Source organism: Pundamilia nyererei, unplaced genomic scaffold (assembly GCF_000239375.1).
Source record: "Pundamilia nyererei isolate P.nyererei 1_Seehausen unplaced genomic scaffold, PunNye1.0 scaffold00028, whole genome shotgun sequence".
Classification (NCBI taxonomy): Eukaryota; Metazoa; Chordata; class Actinopteri; order Cichliformes; family Cichlidae; genus Pundamilia; species Pundamilia nyererei.
In genome coordinates this window covers 913,046-931,556 of record NW_005187429.1, presented here as the reverse complement: position 1 = coordinate 931,556, position 18,511 = coordinate 913,046, and the positions used below count along the sequence as shown (strand labels likewise).

Below are 18,511 nucleotides of genomic sequence, written 5' to 3'. Positions count from 1 at the left end.
ATTAATATTTTGAGATATACGCATTTAATTTGTACTTAACGCGGATTGCATATATGAAATATATCTTTTTGGAGAAGTTGGAGCTATTTCCATGGCTTTGATGAATCTGACTAAAGGAATGTTCTTCCATAACACCCACATTTTCTTTTCTTTTTCTCAAACACCAAGATACTTTAGATGGTAAATATAAATTTTAGCAAAGCTTTTATTAGGTTCCTGAAGCGACTAACAGTAAACATTTCCCAAATCTGCATTATAAACATAAACAGTATATAGCCGCCCTCTTCCTGATGTGTGATTTTGGTCTGATGATGGGTTAAAAAACCATTTTAACATGTTTCATGTGTACCTGTTCAGTATATAAATGAACGTGTATTCTGAAGGAGAATAAATAGCCCTAAGGAAAGACAGAAAAACAATGGGTTTTTGGTCAGCCAGCGGTTCATTGTCATTCTAGTGGAACAGATACAGGACAGTCAGTGTTGAGGCATATTTTCGTTTGTGTTACTGCGCTAAAAATTCAAGTAGAAAATGATGTGTAGTTACGGTGTTTCCACCGGTAGTAAACCGTCGAGGTTCTTGAACACACACTACCGTAAACGTTTCGCGGTAGCCATGGCAACAGTACATCAACTTCCCTGTGAATGGACTGTAGCTGAGTCTGGCCTCATCGAAAATGTCAAAAATATCTGCTATGAACAAACGGGCGACACAGACGCTCGCTGAGAACATTTCGAAACAAGTGGAGCACTGTGAGTATGACGGTTAAACTTCTCAAATCAATAAACTAAGCCAGCTTTGTTATAGCGGTAGTTCAGTCCATGCTAAGCTTTACGGTTCATTGTTTTACTTAGCAGGTATGAAAATACACACTGCCGTCTAGGTATTGTTAGAGCAGATGAAGTGTACGCCATTTTTTTTATGTTTCTGTTTATAGTCAGTAAAAAAGAGGTTGAGTGCCTTATCCGAGAGTTTAACGTCCTTGTGGCGGAGCAGAACAACTCTGGCAGAGCTGTGCACGGTCTGGACCGAGGGAAGTTCATAAGCACACTCCACAGCATCTTTGGACTTACTGATGACAGGATGACGGGTAGAGGTATTCAGTTTACAGTTATTTAAACTTATATTATTTACAAACCCAGTTCCAAAAAAAGGTGGGACGCTCTGTAAAATGTAATTTTTGATTATTTCGAATTTGCATAAACTGTAGATGCAGTTTTTTGTAGACTGGCAAACCTCAGCTCATCTTTACTTTTGAGGAACTCTGCTTCTCCAAGATGTTTTTAAAAAATAAAATAAAATATCCATTCATGTCAGTGACCTGCTGCCAATTAACCTAAAGTTGCATCGTTTCTTTTTTTAGTACCACTTAGTTTTGCACCCTACTGTTGCCCTCTCAGCTGTCTTGAGATATGTTGGTGCCATCAAATTTAAACAGAGCCAATATTGTTTTTTGAAATAGTAAAATGTCAATAAAATGGTGGAAAGTAAGCAAAATCTCCAAATCATCACTATCACCCTGTAAGTACGACCCAGAATTCTCACCTCCACCACCTTTTTCAGAATGATTAAATTAAATCTTTCAGTACGCTTGTCCAGGAGTACAGCTGGGAATGAGCAGTTTCTTCAGTACAAACAATTGAAATCTATAATTAAATCCAAGACATGTTGTGAGTGTAACTGTCTGTCATTCAGTCTTCAGGACATTTGACAAAGACAACGACAGCGTTGTCAGCATGAAAGAGTGGATCGAGGGACTGTCCGTCTTTCTTCGGGGGACCTTGGATGAAAAAATAAAATGTAACTTCTCAATCTTACTTTTTTTTGCTTAACCTCGCTCTCACTCCTTCACACATGTAGCTTTATCTACCTAAAAAAAATCCCTGTGTTTGGCATGGCTCAGACTGCTTCACTGTCTACGACCTGAATGGTGACAATGCCATCTCTAGAGAGGAGATGCTTCATATGCTGAAGGGCAGGCTCATCAGACAGCCCAATGAGGAGGACCCTGACGAAGGAATCAAAGACCTGGTGGAGATCATACTGAAGAAGATGGTGAGCTGTTTGCTGCACAGATATAACTGTTTACACATGATTAAAACAAACCAAAACACTATTTAAAAAATTCTCAGGTCTGTAAATAGTTTAGCAGCTCTGCCAATGGTGCTTCCTCCCACAGGACTATGACCATGATGGCAAATTGTCTTTTGAAGATTTTGAAAAGACTGTGAAAGATGAGAACCTATTGCTGGAAGCTTTTGGAACCTGCCTTCCTGACTTCAGGGTAATCTGTAATGAGAATTTGTTAAGCTCTTTAAATTTCCCCATCAAAAATTCTCAATCTTACAGTCTGCTTTTCTTTCTTTTTTTCCAGAGAATCGAGATGTTTGAGGGACACGTATTTCAGGAACAATTCGAACAATAACCAAATCACATAACTGCATACCTAGCCAAAACATCTTTAATATTAACCTCAATGGAACGGTGCTGTGATGCAAGATTTGTTTAATTAAGAAAAAATAAATAAATCCTGCTCTATCAAATCCGACGGCGTGGTTTGACCTTCTTCTCCACTGGTTTGATGTCTGGACTCGATGTCACCTAGGAGAGACGACGAAACTGGATTAACTGTAAAAAGTGATTTAGAGCATAGTGAAAATATTATTTTGTCCTTAATTACAACCAAAACAATATAATCACATGTACCTGCTTCATTGTGTTCCTGATCAGGCTGACAGTTGTGTTCAGTGACTCATCCTCCATGTCCAGTTTGGATGGTTCTGGTAGTTTTGGTCCAATCAAAGGCTCGTTCTGCCCAGAAACAGTACTGGAGGCCTCCTCAGCCTCTTCCATTTTGCGTTTCCGTTTCTCCAAGTGTGTGGTCCGAGGAAGAAATCTGACTGCTGCAGCCTGACGTGCTGACGGTCTGCTCGATAAGGTCTGTTTGCTCCTTGAACTCCCTTCTCGCTGCTCTAATGTGTCAGCACAGGTATTGTGCAAAGTCCCCATTTTATCCTCTGTTGGTAAATGTTGACTTTTAGGCCTATGGTAATGATGTTCTTGGGGAGGTAATGGCAGTAGAGGAAAGCCTAAATAGTGGCTGATGTTTGGAGTCTCCCTTGTATTGTCATTTCCAGAGGTCTGTTTGTGTGTGAGGATGTTGTCGTCTGACGTGGTAGTTGTTTCCGATGAAGTAGGCTCCTCTTGTGTGTCCTCTTTCTGTTCCCTTTCTCTCACTTTGCAATAATAAAATGAGACAGAAAAAAGTGTCAAAAATCCACATCATTCAAAAAGATCCGAGTCAAATGAAAATAAAAGTGCATGCAGATATCCCTCCCCGGATCCAACGCCTCCTGTCATGCTTACCTCCCCGTCTACAGAGACAGCGGCTCAGCTGGAGGCACGAAGAATCGCAGCGTCTGTGCACATTGGTGCACCCCCGCCCTTATGTTGCTTGTCTGTGTTTCATGGAGTATAGTGTGATGATATCTTTGCTCTTTATGTGCTATGGAGTGTTTTTGTGTTTTCTCCTCATGATGACTCATTTGTCAGAGTCACCATGGGCAGAAACCTTTTTTTTCTCCTGACCTTGCCCCTATATGTTACATATTTCACTGTCTACCCTTTTTTTTTCTGCTGCCTAGTCCGACCTGTCTCCCCAATGTAAGTTTGTATATTTTATGTATTGTCTGTATGGTCATCTACTGTAGGTCTGTCATCTCAGCTGCAGGCAACTGCAACTGGCAAATAAAGCTTATCCTTATTTATGTTAAGTGAAGTTTGCTTGGACTAATGAGGAACTAAGAAGCTACTCATTTGAGTGGTGGATTTTGTGAGGCAAAATATAACCTATAGACATAAAATTATACCTCTTTTCTGAGCAGCCCGGATGACATAGCTCCTCCGGTCCTGCAGCTTGAGCCTGGTGTCTTCCACAGTCTCGTATTCGGGGACGTAGCACACATGCAGCACACCACCATAGAAACTTTTCTCATCCATGTGTCGCTTTGCTGCTCTGAAATGAAACCAAATTATTCAGAAGGTCCTTCAGACGTTGCCAGTTAGGCATAATGAACAGTCTAGTGACATCTTGTACCTGGCACTTGTGAGTTTTTGGAACTTTACGAGGTACACCTCTGTGAACTCCTCGGCAGGATACTCGTCCAGGGGCCTGTACTCCTCCACAGCTCCATAGAGGGCACACAGCTGAATCAACTCAGTCATAACCCCAATCGCTGGGACCCCTTGGACCATCAGGTAACGACTCTCTAAATTTATGGTGTAAACCTGCAAATAATGCAACACTTGACTGCGGTACACTGATGGGAAAATGCTCATGTGAAAACTGCGAACAGTGGTTATATTTATCATCCAGATGTGGTTAAGGCTCTCACTGTGGTTCAGTGGAGTCCATAAAATCCGGAAGAGAGCAAATGTTTTTTTAAAAACACTGTAAGTGACGTTCCCACGTAGCAGGGAGTGTCTCACACCTTAAGATACGCTCTTTTCTAAACAAAAGGGTCCTCTTACCTTAACTGCTTTGGCTTTTCTTCCTTCCCTATATTTTGGTCGAGAAATGCACACTCTCTGCTGTTCGTGATGTTTGTAAACCTCCGGGACTCTCCAGCAGCCAGAGCTGTTGTTGACGGGAGCCGCCATGTTTGTGGAAATTAACTTTTCACTTGATGCATTTCAAAATAAAGGTTCATTCTCGTGTTGAATAGGATTCATTCAAAGCATGTCGTAGTTGGACGTCTTATTCTGAAATGCGTTCAACCGAATATCGGCTACTCTGGTCTGGCACACACAGAGCACATCGATCCACTATGAGTTTGTCATACACTTGATGTTAGCGGTGCAGCTTCCTTGACGCGTTGAACGCGAAATAGAAAACTTTGTGAAAATCATGTTTAGCAATCAGGGCATTCAACCCGTAACTGTCACTTTTAGCAACGCAAAAAACTGCTTTTTACACCTTCCCTTGAAGCTAATATCACAGCTTTCCCTGAACGAGGTAAGATAGCCTAGCTAACCACCTAGCACTATCGTTTAGGTAAAATTAGTAGAAGCTTTGTTGACTTAAACCATTTTTAGCTAAAATGTTGGCCCGTTCTGTATGTTGTTCTATTCTTGTATTTTTTTTAACAAAATTAATGCTGCTGTAAATTAATATCCGAGACCATTTGACAGTTATTCACATTACAAAATAAAATGTGACTTCTGCAGTTTAGACCTCGCGTCAGGCTGCTCTCTAGATCAAATGAATTGGAAAGATCAGTTTTTCATGACTCCATTCACTCCACTTCGGCCCGGCTGGAAACGTGCTCTGAATATAGATAGAAGAGGAGCTGAGTCAAACACAATACTACAACATATGGAGAGAGAGGGTAGTTAGCAATTAGTATTTCAGTATTTGTTTCCTTCTCGGTGGAGGTGTTTTCGTAGCAGTTCCTGTACGGTTTCACTTGGTGGAGACAAAGGACTAGGTTAGAAATAAATCCGGGGTCTAGTGTATCTTTTAAAATGACTTTTCTAGCTTGTGTCCTGTTCGCTGTTATGAATGAACAGTGTTTTTCTGATGAAGGCTTTCTGTTTATATTTGCACTTTTTTGGCTAACAGGAATTCCTGGTTCGTGGCTTCCTCTCCTTAAGTTTGACCTTTACTTACAAAGGATTCAGAACTGCGTTAACCCTGTCATTATTAGTCTAAACAATGTAAATGGATTGAATGAGGACGATTTGTTTGCTCAAGCATGGTTGCAAGCAAGGATGGTGGTCATGGTGTAGTCTATGGTAAACAAAAGGTGCTTCAGCAAACATGCAGTCATGTGAAAAACAAAGTACACCCCTTGATTCAGTAAAGCTTGTTGAACCACCTTTAGCTGCACTAAATTGAAGTAACCATTTTATTTATGTTGTTATTAGTGTCTCACTGTATTGTGGAGAAACTTTGTCCCACTCTACTTTACAGTGTTTGCAGGAATTTTTTTATGCACAGCTCTCTTTAGGTTCCGCATTTCAATCAGGCTGAGGTCTGGACTTTGACTGGGCTATTGCAACACACTGATTCCTTTCCTTTACAGCCACTCTGTTGGAGATTTGCTGCTCTAATTTGGGGTCTTTGCCAAGTTGCATGATCCCATGCAACTTGGCAATGACCGTAGAATACTTTTGTATACAGTGACATTCACAGTCAACCCATTTAAGGTCTTTTTCAGAACCAGCCTCTGGAGTTGTCCTGTGGTCATGGGCCTCCAGTGTTCCTCACCTGGACTCAAAACAGAGCCAGCTCCAGCCTGGACAGCCACAAAGTGGAGCTGTGTCGGCAGCTAGGAGAGAAGCAGGGCCTGACAGATGGAGAGCAGGTAGAGCCCCTCCGTGAGGAATCTGTTCTTCGCTGTATTTTCAGAAGAAGCTAATTTTCTCCATCTTGTGACAGTGTACAGTGATTGTCAGTTTCTGTCTGGACTTACTAGTTGTTTAGTTTACTGGTTTGTTTTTCCTCAGGGCTTCTTAAGGCCATGTCATCAGGTCTCATCATTGGATCGGGTGTTTGTGGAGCCTGTATCAGCTGATGACTGGGAAATCCTGGTGGGTAATTTAGTGACATACAATATGTGAAACTTGTCTTCATACAAGTTTGCATTATTTTACACATTCTAATAATTACAAGGTGACTTCTCCTTTTTAAAGCACACTTAACAACTATTAATATATCACTTTTGTGTGACTGATATCGCCAGGAGCTCCACAGTTCTGCGCTGGAGCTGCAACTACTGGATCAGATCAGAGTAGTTTTCCAAGATGCCGTGTTTCCTGTGTGGGTGGACAACCACACGGTAATCTTTATCCGAATAGGTCAGTTTTGATACAATTATTCTATGTTGTTTATCAAATAACATGTGACACAAAAATATTGCAGTTATAATGGTTTGCCTGCTCAACTTGAGTTTTAAATGTTTGACTTCTATGACTACAGTTTAATTTAAAAAAAATTCTGCACAGCTTCACTTTCTCCACGTGTGCCCTACGGTCGCCTGGAGCAATTCACAGAACTTGTTGTGTCCCCGAAGATCCGCGCTGAAACTGGCACCCACACACATTCTCATCTAAAAGCCAACCCAAACTCAGAAAGTTTTCACAGACAGCCAAACATGGATTTCTCCTCCCCTTCAGGACCATCATCAGAAACTGCCTCCTCTACTTCTAACAGCCACCAGTGGGGTGGCATAGCCGACCTGAAAAGCCTCTTTCATCATATGATAAAGGGCGCTTATGACCCAGTTAAGGAACAACCGCCTTTACCTGAAATCCCCGCTCTCCTTACGGACTCTCTGTACAGAGTGTGCGGTGCACCTCCCCACTCTCTCAGCACCATAAGCCACGTTGCAACTAATGCTATTCACATCTTTCCTTGGAGCCACAGTTTCAATGCTAGGCTGAGTGAAGGTCACTCCTCAATTACATATGGCCTTCTCTCCAAAGTCCCATCCCCCAAAGAAACGAGGGACAGAACCAAGCAGGCAATGGAGAAAAAGAAGAAGGCAAGAGTTACTAAGGAGACTGCTACGCCTGAAGGAGAGGAGGTGAAGGAAGAGGAGGCCATGGTGGTTAGGGCAGTGTGCCATTGTACCAAGCTGCTTGGATGCAAGGAAAGAAGCAAGGGAGAGATTCACAGTGGAAGAGTATGGGTGAGTATGGTGTCTGAATAGAAGAATATCTATAGTTTATAAACAGTATTTTAACAATACTGCAGTGCCCTACTTCTTTCTGTTTCTGTTAAAATTTTTGTATCTTTCATTTTTTAGATTCCAGAGCCTCTGGCCAGCAGACTTAATATCCCTGCCCATTCAACAGTAAGAATTAAGCCAGTGAAATCAGCTATCAAAGTAGCTTCTACTATTTGCCTACAACCCCTAAATCCACTGGTGAGTGCTGGAGTGTACATCTGTGTTACAGTGTCGGATGTAAATGAAGTACAAGGACATATAATTTGTTCAGAATTGCAGAAAATTTGTTCAGCTTCTTTCCTTTCTGTCCATCTGATTTTTAATTTTTTTTGACATTTTTCTCTTCAGCCTGAGGAGGATGATGAGGAGATCCAGACAGCATTCCTTGGTTGGCTGCACACACAGAGTCACGAACCTTTAGCCTGTCTGACAGCACGGTCTGGCACCATCCTCCTACATGGAACTGATGGTGATTCATTCCTGCACTTCCGTTATAAGCCAAAGAAGTGTATTTATAAATCATGCACATACAGCTTTGCATATGGCTATGTAAATTTAAAAAAGGGGGTAATAATAAATATCTTAAATTAGCTTCTTATTTTTTTTTAAATAATGGCCCTTCACTTTTTATTCTTTTCCATAGCAAAGTTAGAGTTTGCTTTAACTGTGCTGAAACCAGAACCACAGACTGAAGCTTCAGATCAGCTGTTTCTGCTAGCACCCACAGTTATCGAGAAGAAAGACATACAGGTATCGCCATGCAAGTGGAGAATTATATATCTGTGTCTTTAAACATTTAAATGAAAACAGATTGCTTCATGCAGTTTTTATTAAAAAATTCAACACGTTTTTTAAGAAAAAAAAGTCTTTGAAGTTGTTCAGTTATCTCTTTCTCTCATCTTCAGGTAGACAGAGAGCCAGTAACCACCCCAGCTGTGAAGCCTGAAGTTGAAACACCCCATTCAGAACTTCCCTCTCTTAGTATTCTTGGGTACGTCTTTTGCTAATTCAGTACCTATGCGTGATTTAAGCAGGAGATTGTTTTTCTCCATCAGTCTCCGTCATGTCTGGGTTTTTTTTCCCCAGGGGGATGGATGAGCTTTGTAGAACTGGGTTTGAGTTTATCTCCCATAGCCTTCTGGGTAGTCCCCTCTCGAGAGAGCTGGGTACCACTGGTCGGGGACTTCAAGGTGGAGCTCTTCTCATCACTGGTGCCAAGGTATCTCTTTACTTAACATTTAAGTTAACTACTATTGCTAACACAACGGCTGTCAATATAATTCATTAACATAAGATAAATTGCTACTTCATAGCATTGATGTTTGTTTGTTGTTGGTTTTTTTTTGCAGCTTAAGCTCACTGGAGAACACATATTAACCAGTATTGTTTTCTTAAGTCTGCAACATGTTGTACTGTAACTTCTCTCTGCAGGGGAGTGGGAAGAGCACTCTATCCCAAGCCTTTTGCAGGAAAGCTAGAGAAGAGCTGGATGCACACGTTGAGGTGGTAGACTGCAAAAAGCTACAAGGTCAAGAAATACTTCATGAATATTTGCTGTCTGAATGGAAAAGAAGGATAAAATTTAACTTAATTAAAAAGATGTTTTGTTTTCCTTTTAGGCAAAAGAGTAGAAACTGTGAGACAGAATCTGATGGACATTTTTGAACAGGCAGAATGGAGGCAGCCCTCTGTTGTTCTACTTGATGACCTGGATCGTTTGACGCGGTCACCAGCCTCACCTGAACATGAACACGGCCCGGAGGCACTGCTTCAGCAGCACATTGCTCAAAGTAAAATATTTTCTTACCTGTGGGAATGCCTTTTGACAGACAGGATCGATAATCATTTCCTGCTTTGATGAGTAATGTTATCTCACTGTGGCTGCAGGCCTGCAGGATGTGGTGGATGAGGTGATGCTTCACTCTAGCCTGGTGTGTCTGATCATTACCAGCCAGAGTGAACACTCCCTCCATCCCTCTCTGACTGAGGTACACGGTTCCCACTTCATCCAGGGATTTGTAAACATCCAGCCACCTGATCAGGTCGGCACTCATCCACATCCATATGTACAGGGTGGGTCATTTATATGGATACACCGTAATAACATGGGAATGGTTGGTGATATTAAAGTCCTGTTTGTGGCACATTAGTATATGTCAGGGGGGCAAACTGTTGGATTGTCAATGCAACCCTCTTCTCCCACTCTTCACACACTGATAGCAACACCGCAGGAGAAATGCCAGCACAGGCATCCAGTATCCGTAGTTTCAGGTGCTGCACATCTCGTATCTTCACACCATAGACAATTGCCTTCAGATGACCCCACAGATAAAAGTCTAAGGGGGTCAGATTGGGAGACCTTGGGGGCCATTCAACTGGCCCACGATGACCAGTCCACTTTCCAGGAAACTGTTCATCTAGGAATGCTCGGACCTGGCACCCATAATGTGGTGGTGCACCATCTTGCTGGAAAAACTCAGGGAACGTGCCAGCTTCAGTGCATAAAGAGGGAAACACATCATCATGTAGCAATTTCAAATATCCAGTGGCCTTGAGGTTTCTATTGATGAAGAATGGACCCACTATGGTTGTACCCCATATACCACACCAAACCATCACTCTGTCGTTCCAACAGTCTTGGAGGGATCCATCCAATGTGGGTTAGTGTCAGACCAATAGCGGTGGTTTTGTTTGTTAACTTCACCATTCACATAAAAGTTTGCCTCATCACTGAACAAAATCTTCTGCATGAACTGAGGGTCCTGTTCCAAGTTTTGTTTTGCCCATTCTGCAAATTCTGTGTGCCGATCTGGGTCATCCTCGTTGACACGCTGCAGCAGCTGGAGTTTGTAAGGGTGCCATTTGTGAGTAGCTAATATCCGCCAAAGGGATGTTCGACTAATGCCACTCTCCAGTGACATGCGGCGAGTGCTACGCTGTGGGATCTTGTTGAATGAAGCTAGGACAGCCACTGATGTTTCTTCAACAGTAACAGTTTTCTTGCGTCCACATTTTGGCAAATCCAACACTGAACCAGTTTCACGAAACTTGGCAAGCAGTTTGCTGACTGTAGCATGGGAGATGGGTGGACTCGTAGGGTGTCTTGCATTGAAATCTGCTGCAATGACCCGGTTACTGCGTTCACCAGATATCAACACAATTTCGATCCGCTCCTCACGTGTTAACCTCTTCGACATGTCAATGGCTGTGAACAAAGAGAAACTTGTAAATAACTCATGAAAGAATAAAGTTACGTTGGAACCAAGCACACCATTGTTTTTCTTGTGACATTACCAATACGTTTGATGTGTCACATGGCCCTCTTCCTATTGAAAAAACAAAAGTTGTATCCAAGATGGCCGACTTCTAAATGGCCACCATGGTCACCACCCATCTTGAGGAGTTTGCCCCCTCATATACTAATGTGCCACAAACAGGACTTTAATATCACCAACCATTCCCATGTTATTACGGTGTATCCATATAAATGGCCCACCCTGTACACACACAAGCACAAGTACACACAAAGTAGAAAAGAAAAAAAAAACACCGATCATTTTATTGTTTGCAGGCCCAGAGGGTTGAGATTCTGCGCCATCTGATCCTGAGGAAGTCCTGCCTGTCTGTTGAGACTTTACAGAGTCTTGATATCGGGGCTGTTGCTAAGGAGACAGAGGGATACACACCTCAAGATCTAGTACTGCTGTTAGAGCGGGCTGTTCATGCTAACACTATGCTAAGAGGACACAGTGAACAAGGTATCAAAGACTGATGAAATTCCCAATAGATCAATTTCAGGTCTTCAGATTCTTCCTGCATCATGTGACCACTGATGCTAATGTAGAGTTATTGTCCAGATGCATTCATTGTGCCCTGTATTTTGCAGGAGTGTGTCTGTCCTGGAGGGACTTTGCGCAGGCTCTCAAAGGCTTCACACCCCCCTCTTTGTGGGGTGTAGACCTCCACACCCCCAGTGGATTTGGGTTGGACAGGGTAGGAGGGCTAAAAGAAGTGCGACAGCAGCTTATGGACACCATACTGCTTCCTGCTAAGGTCAGATGGCTGTTGCTTTTTTCAAAATGTGTTTTAGCTGCAGTGTGGTATAATGAGCTACTATCTAGGTATTTTAAACACCATAATTACTATTGATTGTTGTACAGATGAGCTTTGGAAAGCATCGGCATGAGTGGTGATGAGGGGCTCAGTACAGACAAAATGAAAATAAAATATTTGAATCAGCTGATTTAGAAACAAACAAAAACTACAAGCAAAGTAATAATAAGACTTCAAAATTATGTAATTGCCTAGACCACTAATATATTAAAACCTCTTTTATTCGAGCCGATAAAGCGTCTTTTCTTTCTGGAGAGTTGGAAAACCCGTTTATTCAGCTTGCATGAGTCTTATAGTCGTAGAGAAAATCCAGTGAAAGGTCTTATAACTAATGAAAATGCTCATTTCTTCAGATCCCTTGCTTACAGCCCAGTCTTTGAGTTGCAGTATAGTTGCATCATCTTAAGGTCCCCCAGTTGACCCTTTTTTGACAATTATTTTGATATATTTACCTCAAATATGACTGTTTTGACGCTTCCACTTTCAGTACATAATGAGGGTGTTTTCGGAGCGGTGGGTAACTTTGATCTATTTTTATCATGTAATCTTTGATCCTGTGAGCCCTCCGACTGCTCTGTGCCGTGTTGTCATCAACTCATCACGGTGGTTTTAGGGAAAAGACATGGCTCTTAATGTTTGAGCTTCTTCCTTTTTAACACTACTTCTTAAAAATGAAGGGAGGTCTCCCTTATATCAGCAGACAAGGCTAGAATTCAGCATAATTTATTGCACAGTCACTGACTGTGGGTCCTTGGTGTGTTGCAGTATCCGGTCCTTTTCGCCAATCTTCCTATCCGCCATCGCTCAGGAGCTCTGCTGTATGGCGCTCCTGGTACAGGAAAAACGCTGCTGGCCAGAGCTATCTCCAAAGACAGTGGTATGAACTTTATCAGCATCAAGGTAGGCTCTGCTTCAGCTTCGTCATTAAAATAAGACTGCCCTTCTGTATGAGAGCAAAGTTTCTACAGCAACAAGAGATTTTTTTAAACTCTCCCTCCAGGGACCTGAACTTCTAAGTAAGTACATTGGAGCCAGTGAGAAGGGAGTCCGTGATGTCTTCCAGAGGTTAGTGAACTTTTAAACTCCTCCCGGCATCGCTGTTGCTGTTTTATTACCTTTTGTTGCAAGTTATAATTATTAACATAAAACATTTGAAGTAATGGTAAAGTATTGGCGTTTCACATAAATGAAATGTTTTCTTTTTATTTCCTTCAATCACTTCTTCTTCTGCCTCTTTTAGGGCACAAGCCGCCAAGCCCTGCATCCTGTTCTTTGACGAGTTTGACGCTCTGGCTCCCAGAAGGGGCCACGACAGCACAGGTGTAACCGACCGCGTGGTCAACCAGCTCCTCACCCAGCTGGATGGAGTGGAGGGACTGCAGGGTAACGTCATACATCTTTAAACTATACACACAGTCATCATCACGAGTGCTTTGTAGTAATCTGCTTTAACTCCTGACTGACTCTGTTGGGATGAGATCAGAAGTGTTTGAAGCCATTTAAAGTTAAGTGGGGGTTAAGTCTCATGAAGTCCATACAGTTTTTTTTCCCTTCTGGCTCAAATGGACCTTTGGGTGATGACAGAGCATCTAAGCATGACTTTGATAATTTAATGTTAACAATTTTGGGATTGATGGGGAAAAACAATATACGTATAATGGATGGTTTTTTTTTTTTAATTAAATGTGATTATGGCCACTGTTTAGTCAATACGTTAATAAAATAAGGGTGAATCTACACTTGGCAGGGTTACCGTGTACCATACCCTTGCACAATTGTCCTGCCTCTCCTGGCTGGCTTCCACTCACACTGCACTTAACTGTGTAGACCCGAGTGCTCTTCACTCTTGCACTCACATGGTTTCGAAAAACACTTTTCCAAAGTACAGTGATGATTTTATGCATTTTGGGGTTTGAACTATGCTGTTTTCAGAGCAGTAAATGTTCCTCTTGAATGCCTTATAGGTTGCTCAATTAGTTACTTCAGATGAGCTTCTCATCGGAAAAAAACACTGAAGTTCTATGCTTGGGCTCAGCTACTGCCTCTTCAAGTGAAGGTTCACTAAATCATGACCCAGCATGTTATGCAGTGGTTACAATATATCAAACGTGCTTCATTGTGATACTTATGACTAATATGAATACGCTCTAAACCTGGGGCCAGTACATTTGAACAATATAGTTGGCTATGAAAGGTTATAGAGATGTAGTTAAACCTTTTTGTGGACGAATTAGGAGCATTTTAATCTGTCTTGAAACATACTTGGAGGGATCTTTAATTCAATTCAATTTAAAATAAATAAATTTGAATTCTTCGTGTTTGTCTTCATAGGTGTGTACGTGCTTGCAGCCACCAGCCGACCAGATTTGATTGACCCGGCCCTGCTGAGACCTGGACGGCTGGACAAATCCCTTTACTGCCCTCCCCCTGACCTGGTTTGTTGGTTTAAAAGAATATTAATAATTATTAATTAACATCACTTCACTTCTAAACTCATTATATATGTATCAGTCCTTAAAAGACAAAAAGTAATGTTGAGTCATGTTACATGAAAGATTCTTGGGTTTTAAATGGAGCTATTGTGTCACATTTCCAGGAGGCTCGTGTGGAGATCCTGAAAGCTCTGACTGCAGGCGTCCCTCTGGCTCCCGATGTTGACCTGGAGCAGCTGGCAGCAGCGACAGAGCAGTTTACCGGGGCAGATCTGAAAGCCTTACTCTACAATGCACAGCTGGAGGCTGTCCACAACAGCATAGGCACCAGCGCACCACATGTAAGTGTATTGTACTTAAAGTATTGTCTGATGACTGTGTTATTATGTATTACCTTAGGTTAATAAAACAGGAAGTCAGGGAACTGTTGTCCATTCCATTATTTATAGTTCATTTTGTTGCAGCCAAGCATTTTTTTAGCCCCTCAGGCAAATTAAATAATGTATTTTGTATGTGTCTCAGCATGTGAATTGCTCCAGTTCTGAATCCATTATCAGTTTTCAGCTTAATTTAAATTATCTCCAACCTTAGTGACAAGAAATGTAATGGAATAACTTACCTGAGGCACAGTAGGCTTAAACTAATTTCAAACTGAGCTGTAGTATCACAGTTAAGACCCATGTTGGACACTACAAATCCTCGTGAATCCATATATATGAACGTCTAAACCCTCTCTTCCTATGTGGCAATCAGGAGCTGAACTCTGGCTCAGAAAGCGACATGAGCCTTTCCTCCATGATCTTCCCGAACAACCAGGGCAGTGGGTCAGACGACTCGGCGGGAGAGGGAGAGTCAGGCATGGGGCTGGACCAGTCTATGGTGGTCGTGGAGCCCAGTGAGCTTCATGCAGAAAACAAACACCACTACGGCAATGTCTGGAGACTGTACTTTGAGAGTTCTGAGTCCGAGTTGGAGAATTCAAAACCAGTGAGCACTACTACCACATAGTACAAGTGTAGTACTAAGTATAGGATTAAAAAAATGTTATCACTCATAATTTTTGTGTGTGTTTTTCTTCCTCCGATCCTCCTGCTTTAACAGAACTCCCAGTGCATCTCTGGACCCAGTTCCATAAACACTGACTTTACTGGAGGATCAGTTCGTGACCACGCTAGCTCAGTCAATCCTGCGTACATGCCCTCGCTCCAGAGGGGATATGAAGAGCTTGGCCGAGAGCAACTGGAGCGACTACAACAAGAGATTAATAACATCAAGAACAACTACAGGAAAGCCAATGTGAGTGACTCCAATGAATATATTTGAGCGTCTGAATGTGCTGTTATTCTGATTAGGGCTTTTTTCATTGTAGTTGGCTTCACTAGTCTTTTCCATCCTGTAGAACCAGGTCTTCCTATATGAGCTACTACAGGGAGTGCAGAATTATTAGGCAAGTTGTATTTTTGAGGAATAATTTTATTATTGAACAACAACCATGTTCTCAATGAACCCAAAAAACTCATTAATATCAAAGCTGAATGTTTTTGGAAGTAGTTTTTAGTTTGTTTTTAGTTTTAGCTATTTTAGGGGGATATCTGTGTGTGCAGGTGACTATTACTGTGCATAATTATTAGGCAACTTAACAAAAAACAAATATATACCCATTTCAATTATTTATTTTTACCAGTGAAACCAATATAACATCTCCACATTCACAAATATACATTTCTGACATTCAAAAACAAATCAGCGACCAATATAGCCACCTTTCTTTGCAAGGACACTCAAAAGCCTGCCATCCATGGATTCTGTCAGTGTTTTGATCTGTTCACCATCAACATTGCGTGCAGCAGCAACCACAGCCTCCCAGACACTGTTCAGAGAGGTGTACTGTTTTCCCTCCTTGTAAATCTCACATTTGATGATGGACCACAGGTTCTCAATGGGGTTCAGATCAGGTGAACAAGGTGGCCATGTCATTAGTTTTTCTTCTTTTATACCCTTTCTTGCCAGCCACGCTGTGGAGTACTTGGACGCGTGTGATGGAGCATTGTCCTGCATGAAAATCATGTTTTTCTTGAAGGATGCAGACTTCTTCCTGTACCACTGCTTGAAGAAGGTGTCTTCCAGAAACTGGCAGTAGGACTGGGAGTTGAGCTTGACTCCATCCTCAACCCGAAAAGGCCCCACAAGCTCATCTTTGATGATACCAGCCCAAACCAGTACTCCACCTCCACCTTGCTGGTGTCTGAGTTGGACTGGAGCTCTCTGCCCTTTACCAATCCAGCCACGGGCCCATCAAGACTCACTCTCATTTCATCAGTCCATAAAACCTTAGAAAAACCAGTCTTGAGATATTTCTTGGCCCAGTCTTGACGTTTCAGCTTGTGTGTCTTGTTCAGTGGTGGTCGTCTTTCAGCCTTTCTTACCTTGGCCATGTCTCTGAGTATTGCACACCTTGTGCTTTTGGGCACTCCAGTGATGTTGCAGCTCTGAAATATGGCCAAACTGGTGGCAAGTGGCATCTTGGCAGCTGCACGCTTGACTTTTCTCAGTTCATGGGCAGTTATTTTGCGCCTTGGTTTTTCCACACGCTTCTTGCGACCCTGTTGACTATTTTGAATGAAACGCTTGATTGTTCGATGATCACGCTTCAGAAGCTTTGCAATTTTGAGACTGCTGCATCCCTCTGCAAGATATCTCACTGTTTTTCATCATCACCATTTATTTATTTATATAGCACTTTAAAAACACACCTGGTAGACCAAAGTGCTGTACAATACTAATATGCACATAGTAATATGTGTATTTTTGACTTTTCTGAGCCTGTCAAGTCCTTCTTTTGACCCATTTTGCCAAAGGAAAGGACGTTGCCTAATAATTATGCACACCTGATATAGGTGTTGATGTCATTAGACCACACCCCTTCTCATTACAGAGATGCACATCACCTAATATGCTTAATTGGTAGTAGGCTTTCGAGCCTATACAGCTTGGAGTAAGACAACATGCATGAAGAGGATGATGTGGACAAAATACTCATTTGCCTAATAATTCTGCACTCCCTGTATGTATATAATTACTTTGTGATTGATTGTGTAGGAAGAGTATGCTTATGTGCATCCAGCTGCCAAACAACCAGGCCTGCTGCTGCGCCAAGCACATGTGAACGCCGCCTTGGCCGTGACCAAACCCTCCCTCAGCCAAGCCGACTGGAAGAGATACACAAAACTGTAAGTGAGCAGTACAAATGAAATAATAGGATTTTATAACAGTTATTTGTTTAATATTGACTTTAGTATGCTCAATTTATCAAGGACATCATAAGATACTTAGTGTCATCAACAGGAGGAAATTAAAAACATGAAAAACTGGTTCCTGACAGGTTGCGTCAATGGAGGACTAAAAAAACAAACAAACAATGTGAAAAAACAAATCTTAGTTGCAGTACTGTGTAATTTGGGAAATAACTTGAACAACTAAATGAGAGTAGAGAAACTGCACACGTAGTAGTTGCTGTTTTACTACTCAAAAACGTAACTTTGCATTCTGATTTGATTCAGTGTTTTAATATAAGTCTTTTTAAAACTTTCTTTAGGTATGAAGGCTTTGGCGTCTCTGGAGACAGAAAATCTGTCAAATTTAAACCTGGACAACGTGTGACTTTAGCGTGATCAAACATTAACAGTTTAACCATTTCAGCCTAATTTTGACATTGTAAATGATTACATTGTGTGTATATAAAGTTCTTTACTCAGTTGGTTGTGAATTAGACTGGAAAGGCCTTGAATGTAATTAATGCACAGACGCACATTATAATGAAGTATAAATTATGAACATGTTTTAATTAAAAATGATCATTTTCTCCGACTTGTTTTCTGTAAGCATCTTGGATCATTTTAGCTTGAATGGGTTTCTTTAAACACAGTTGATGGTTCACACTCCACACAAAGGAAAACACCTGTATGTGAATTGAGACAAAATGTGTTTTGAAACAATGAAACACTTTCAAATATGTCACAGAACGGTTTACCTACCACTTTATTAGGTACAATTGTTCAATTGCTTTTTAATGCAAAGTTTCTAATCAGTCACATGGCAGACTGATGTGCAGTATCTGCACGTTTGAAACGACCTGCTGAAATTCAAAACGTGTGCAAATGGAGAAGCGAGGTGACTTAATTTAAAAATGTGGGAGTGTCCTTCCAAGAGGGACAAAAGGACCCTCTAATGATCCTC

The 18,511-nt window shown here is 41.6% G+C and overlaps 3 protein-coding genes across 3 annotated transcripts; 2 read left to right on the top strand and 1 right to left on the bottom strand.

Annotated features, from left to right (window-relative positions):
- The first annotated feature begins 573 nt into the window (after nt 1–573).
- On the top strand, nt 574–2,545 carry clxn (calaxin). The gene is made up of 6 exons (XM_005728294.1): nt 574–752; nt 938–1,096; nt 1,696–1,800; nt 1,904–2,055; nt 2,180–2,284; nt 2,375–2,545. The coding sequence occupies exons 1-6, from the start codon at nt 677–679 to the stop codon at nt 2,423–2,425; spliced, it is 648 nt and encodes a 215-aa protein (XP_005728351.1). The 5' UTR covers nt 574–676; the 3' UTR covers nt 2,426–2,545.
- On the bottom strand, nt 2,534–4,709 carry rbm48 (RNA binding motif protein 48). The gene is made up of 5 exons (XM_005728295.2): nt 4,531–4,709; nt 4,097–4,287; nt 3,870–4,015; nt 2,707–3,236; nt 2,534–2,601 (listed from the first exon to the last, which is right to left on the bottom strand). Exons 1-5 carry the CDS (start codon nt 4,657–4,659, stop codon nt 2,539–2,541), a joined length of 1,059 nt encoding a protein of 352 aa, XP_005728352.1. The 5' UTR covers nt 4,660–4,709; the 3' UTR covers nt 2,534–2,538.
- A 97-nt stretch (nt 4,710–4,806) lies between these two features.
- Nucleotides 4,807–18,142, top strand: pex1 (peroxisomal biogenesis factor 1). The gene is made up of 24 exons (XM_005728296.2): nt 4,807–5,014; nt 6,219–6,365; nt 6,508–6,591; nt 6,744–6,858; nt 7,006–7,691; nt 7,809–7,928; nt 8,079–8,199; nt 8,374–8,480; nt 8,636–8,721; nt 8,817–8,949; nt 9,162–9,258; nt 9,350–9,520; nt 9,618–9,772; nt 11,302–11,488; nt 11,617–11,783; nt 12,609–12,743; nt 12,844–12,908; nt 13,084–13,226; nt 14,175–14,278; nt 14,440–14,616; nt 15,029–15,262; nt 15,377–15,571; nt 17,375–17,505; nt 17,871–18,142. The coding sequence occupies exons 1-24, from the start codon at nt 4,907–4,909 to the stop codon at nt 17,944–17,946; spliced, it is 3,744 nt and encodes a 1,247-aa protein (XP_005728353.1). The 5' UTR covers nt 4,807–4,906; the 3' UTR covers nt 17,947–18,142.
- The last annotated feature ends 369 nt before the right edge of the window (nt 18,143–18,511 follow it).

Coding starts and splice junctions, on each gene's coding strand:
- rbm48 (XM_005728295.2), bottom strand. CDS start 4,659: ATGGCGGCTCCCGTCAACAACAGCTCTGGCTGCTGGAGAGTCCCGGAG. Junction 4,016..4,096: donor CAAAAACTCACAAGTGCCAG/GTACAAGATGTC, acceptor GTTTCATTTCAG/AGCAGCAAAGCGACACATGG. Junction 2,602..2,706: donor TCAGGAACACAATGAAGCAG/GTACATGTGATT, acceptor CGTCTCTCCTAG/GTGACATCGAGTCCAGACAT.
- clxn (XM_005728294.1), top strand. CDS start 677: ATGTCAAAAATATCTGCTATGAACAAACGGGCGACACAGACGCTCGCT. Junction 753..937: donor TTCGAAACAAGTGGAGCACT/GTGAGTATGACG, acceptor TTCTGTTTATAG/TCAGTAAAAAAGAGGTTGAG. Junction 2,056..2,179: donor AGATCATACTGAAGAAGATG/GTGAGCTGTTTG, acceptor TTCCTCCCACAG/GACTATGACCATGATGGCAA.
- pex1 (XM_005728296.2), top strand. CDS start 4,907: ATGTTTAGCAATCAGGGCATTCAACCCGTAACTGTCACTTTTAGCAAC. Junction 7,929..8,078: donor TACAACCCCTAAATCCACTG/GTGAGTGCTGGA, acceptor TTTTCTCTTCAG/CCTGAGGAGGATGATGAGGA. Junction 11,489..11,616: donor AAGAGGACACAGTGAACAAG/GTATCAAAGACT, acceptor TGTATTTTGCAG/GAGTGTGTCTGTCCTGGAGG.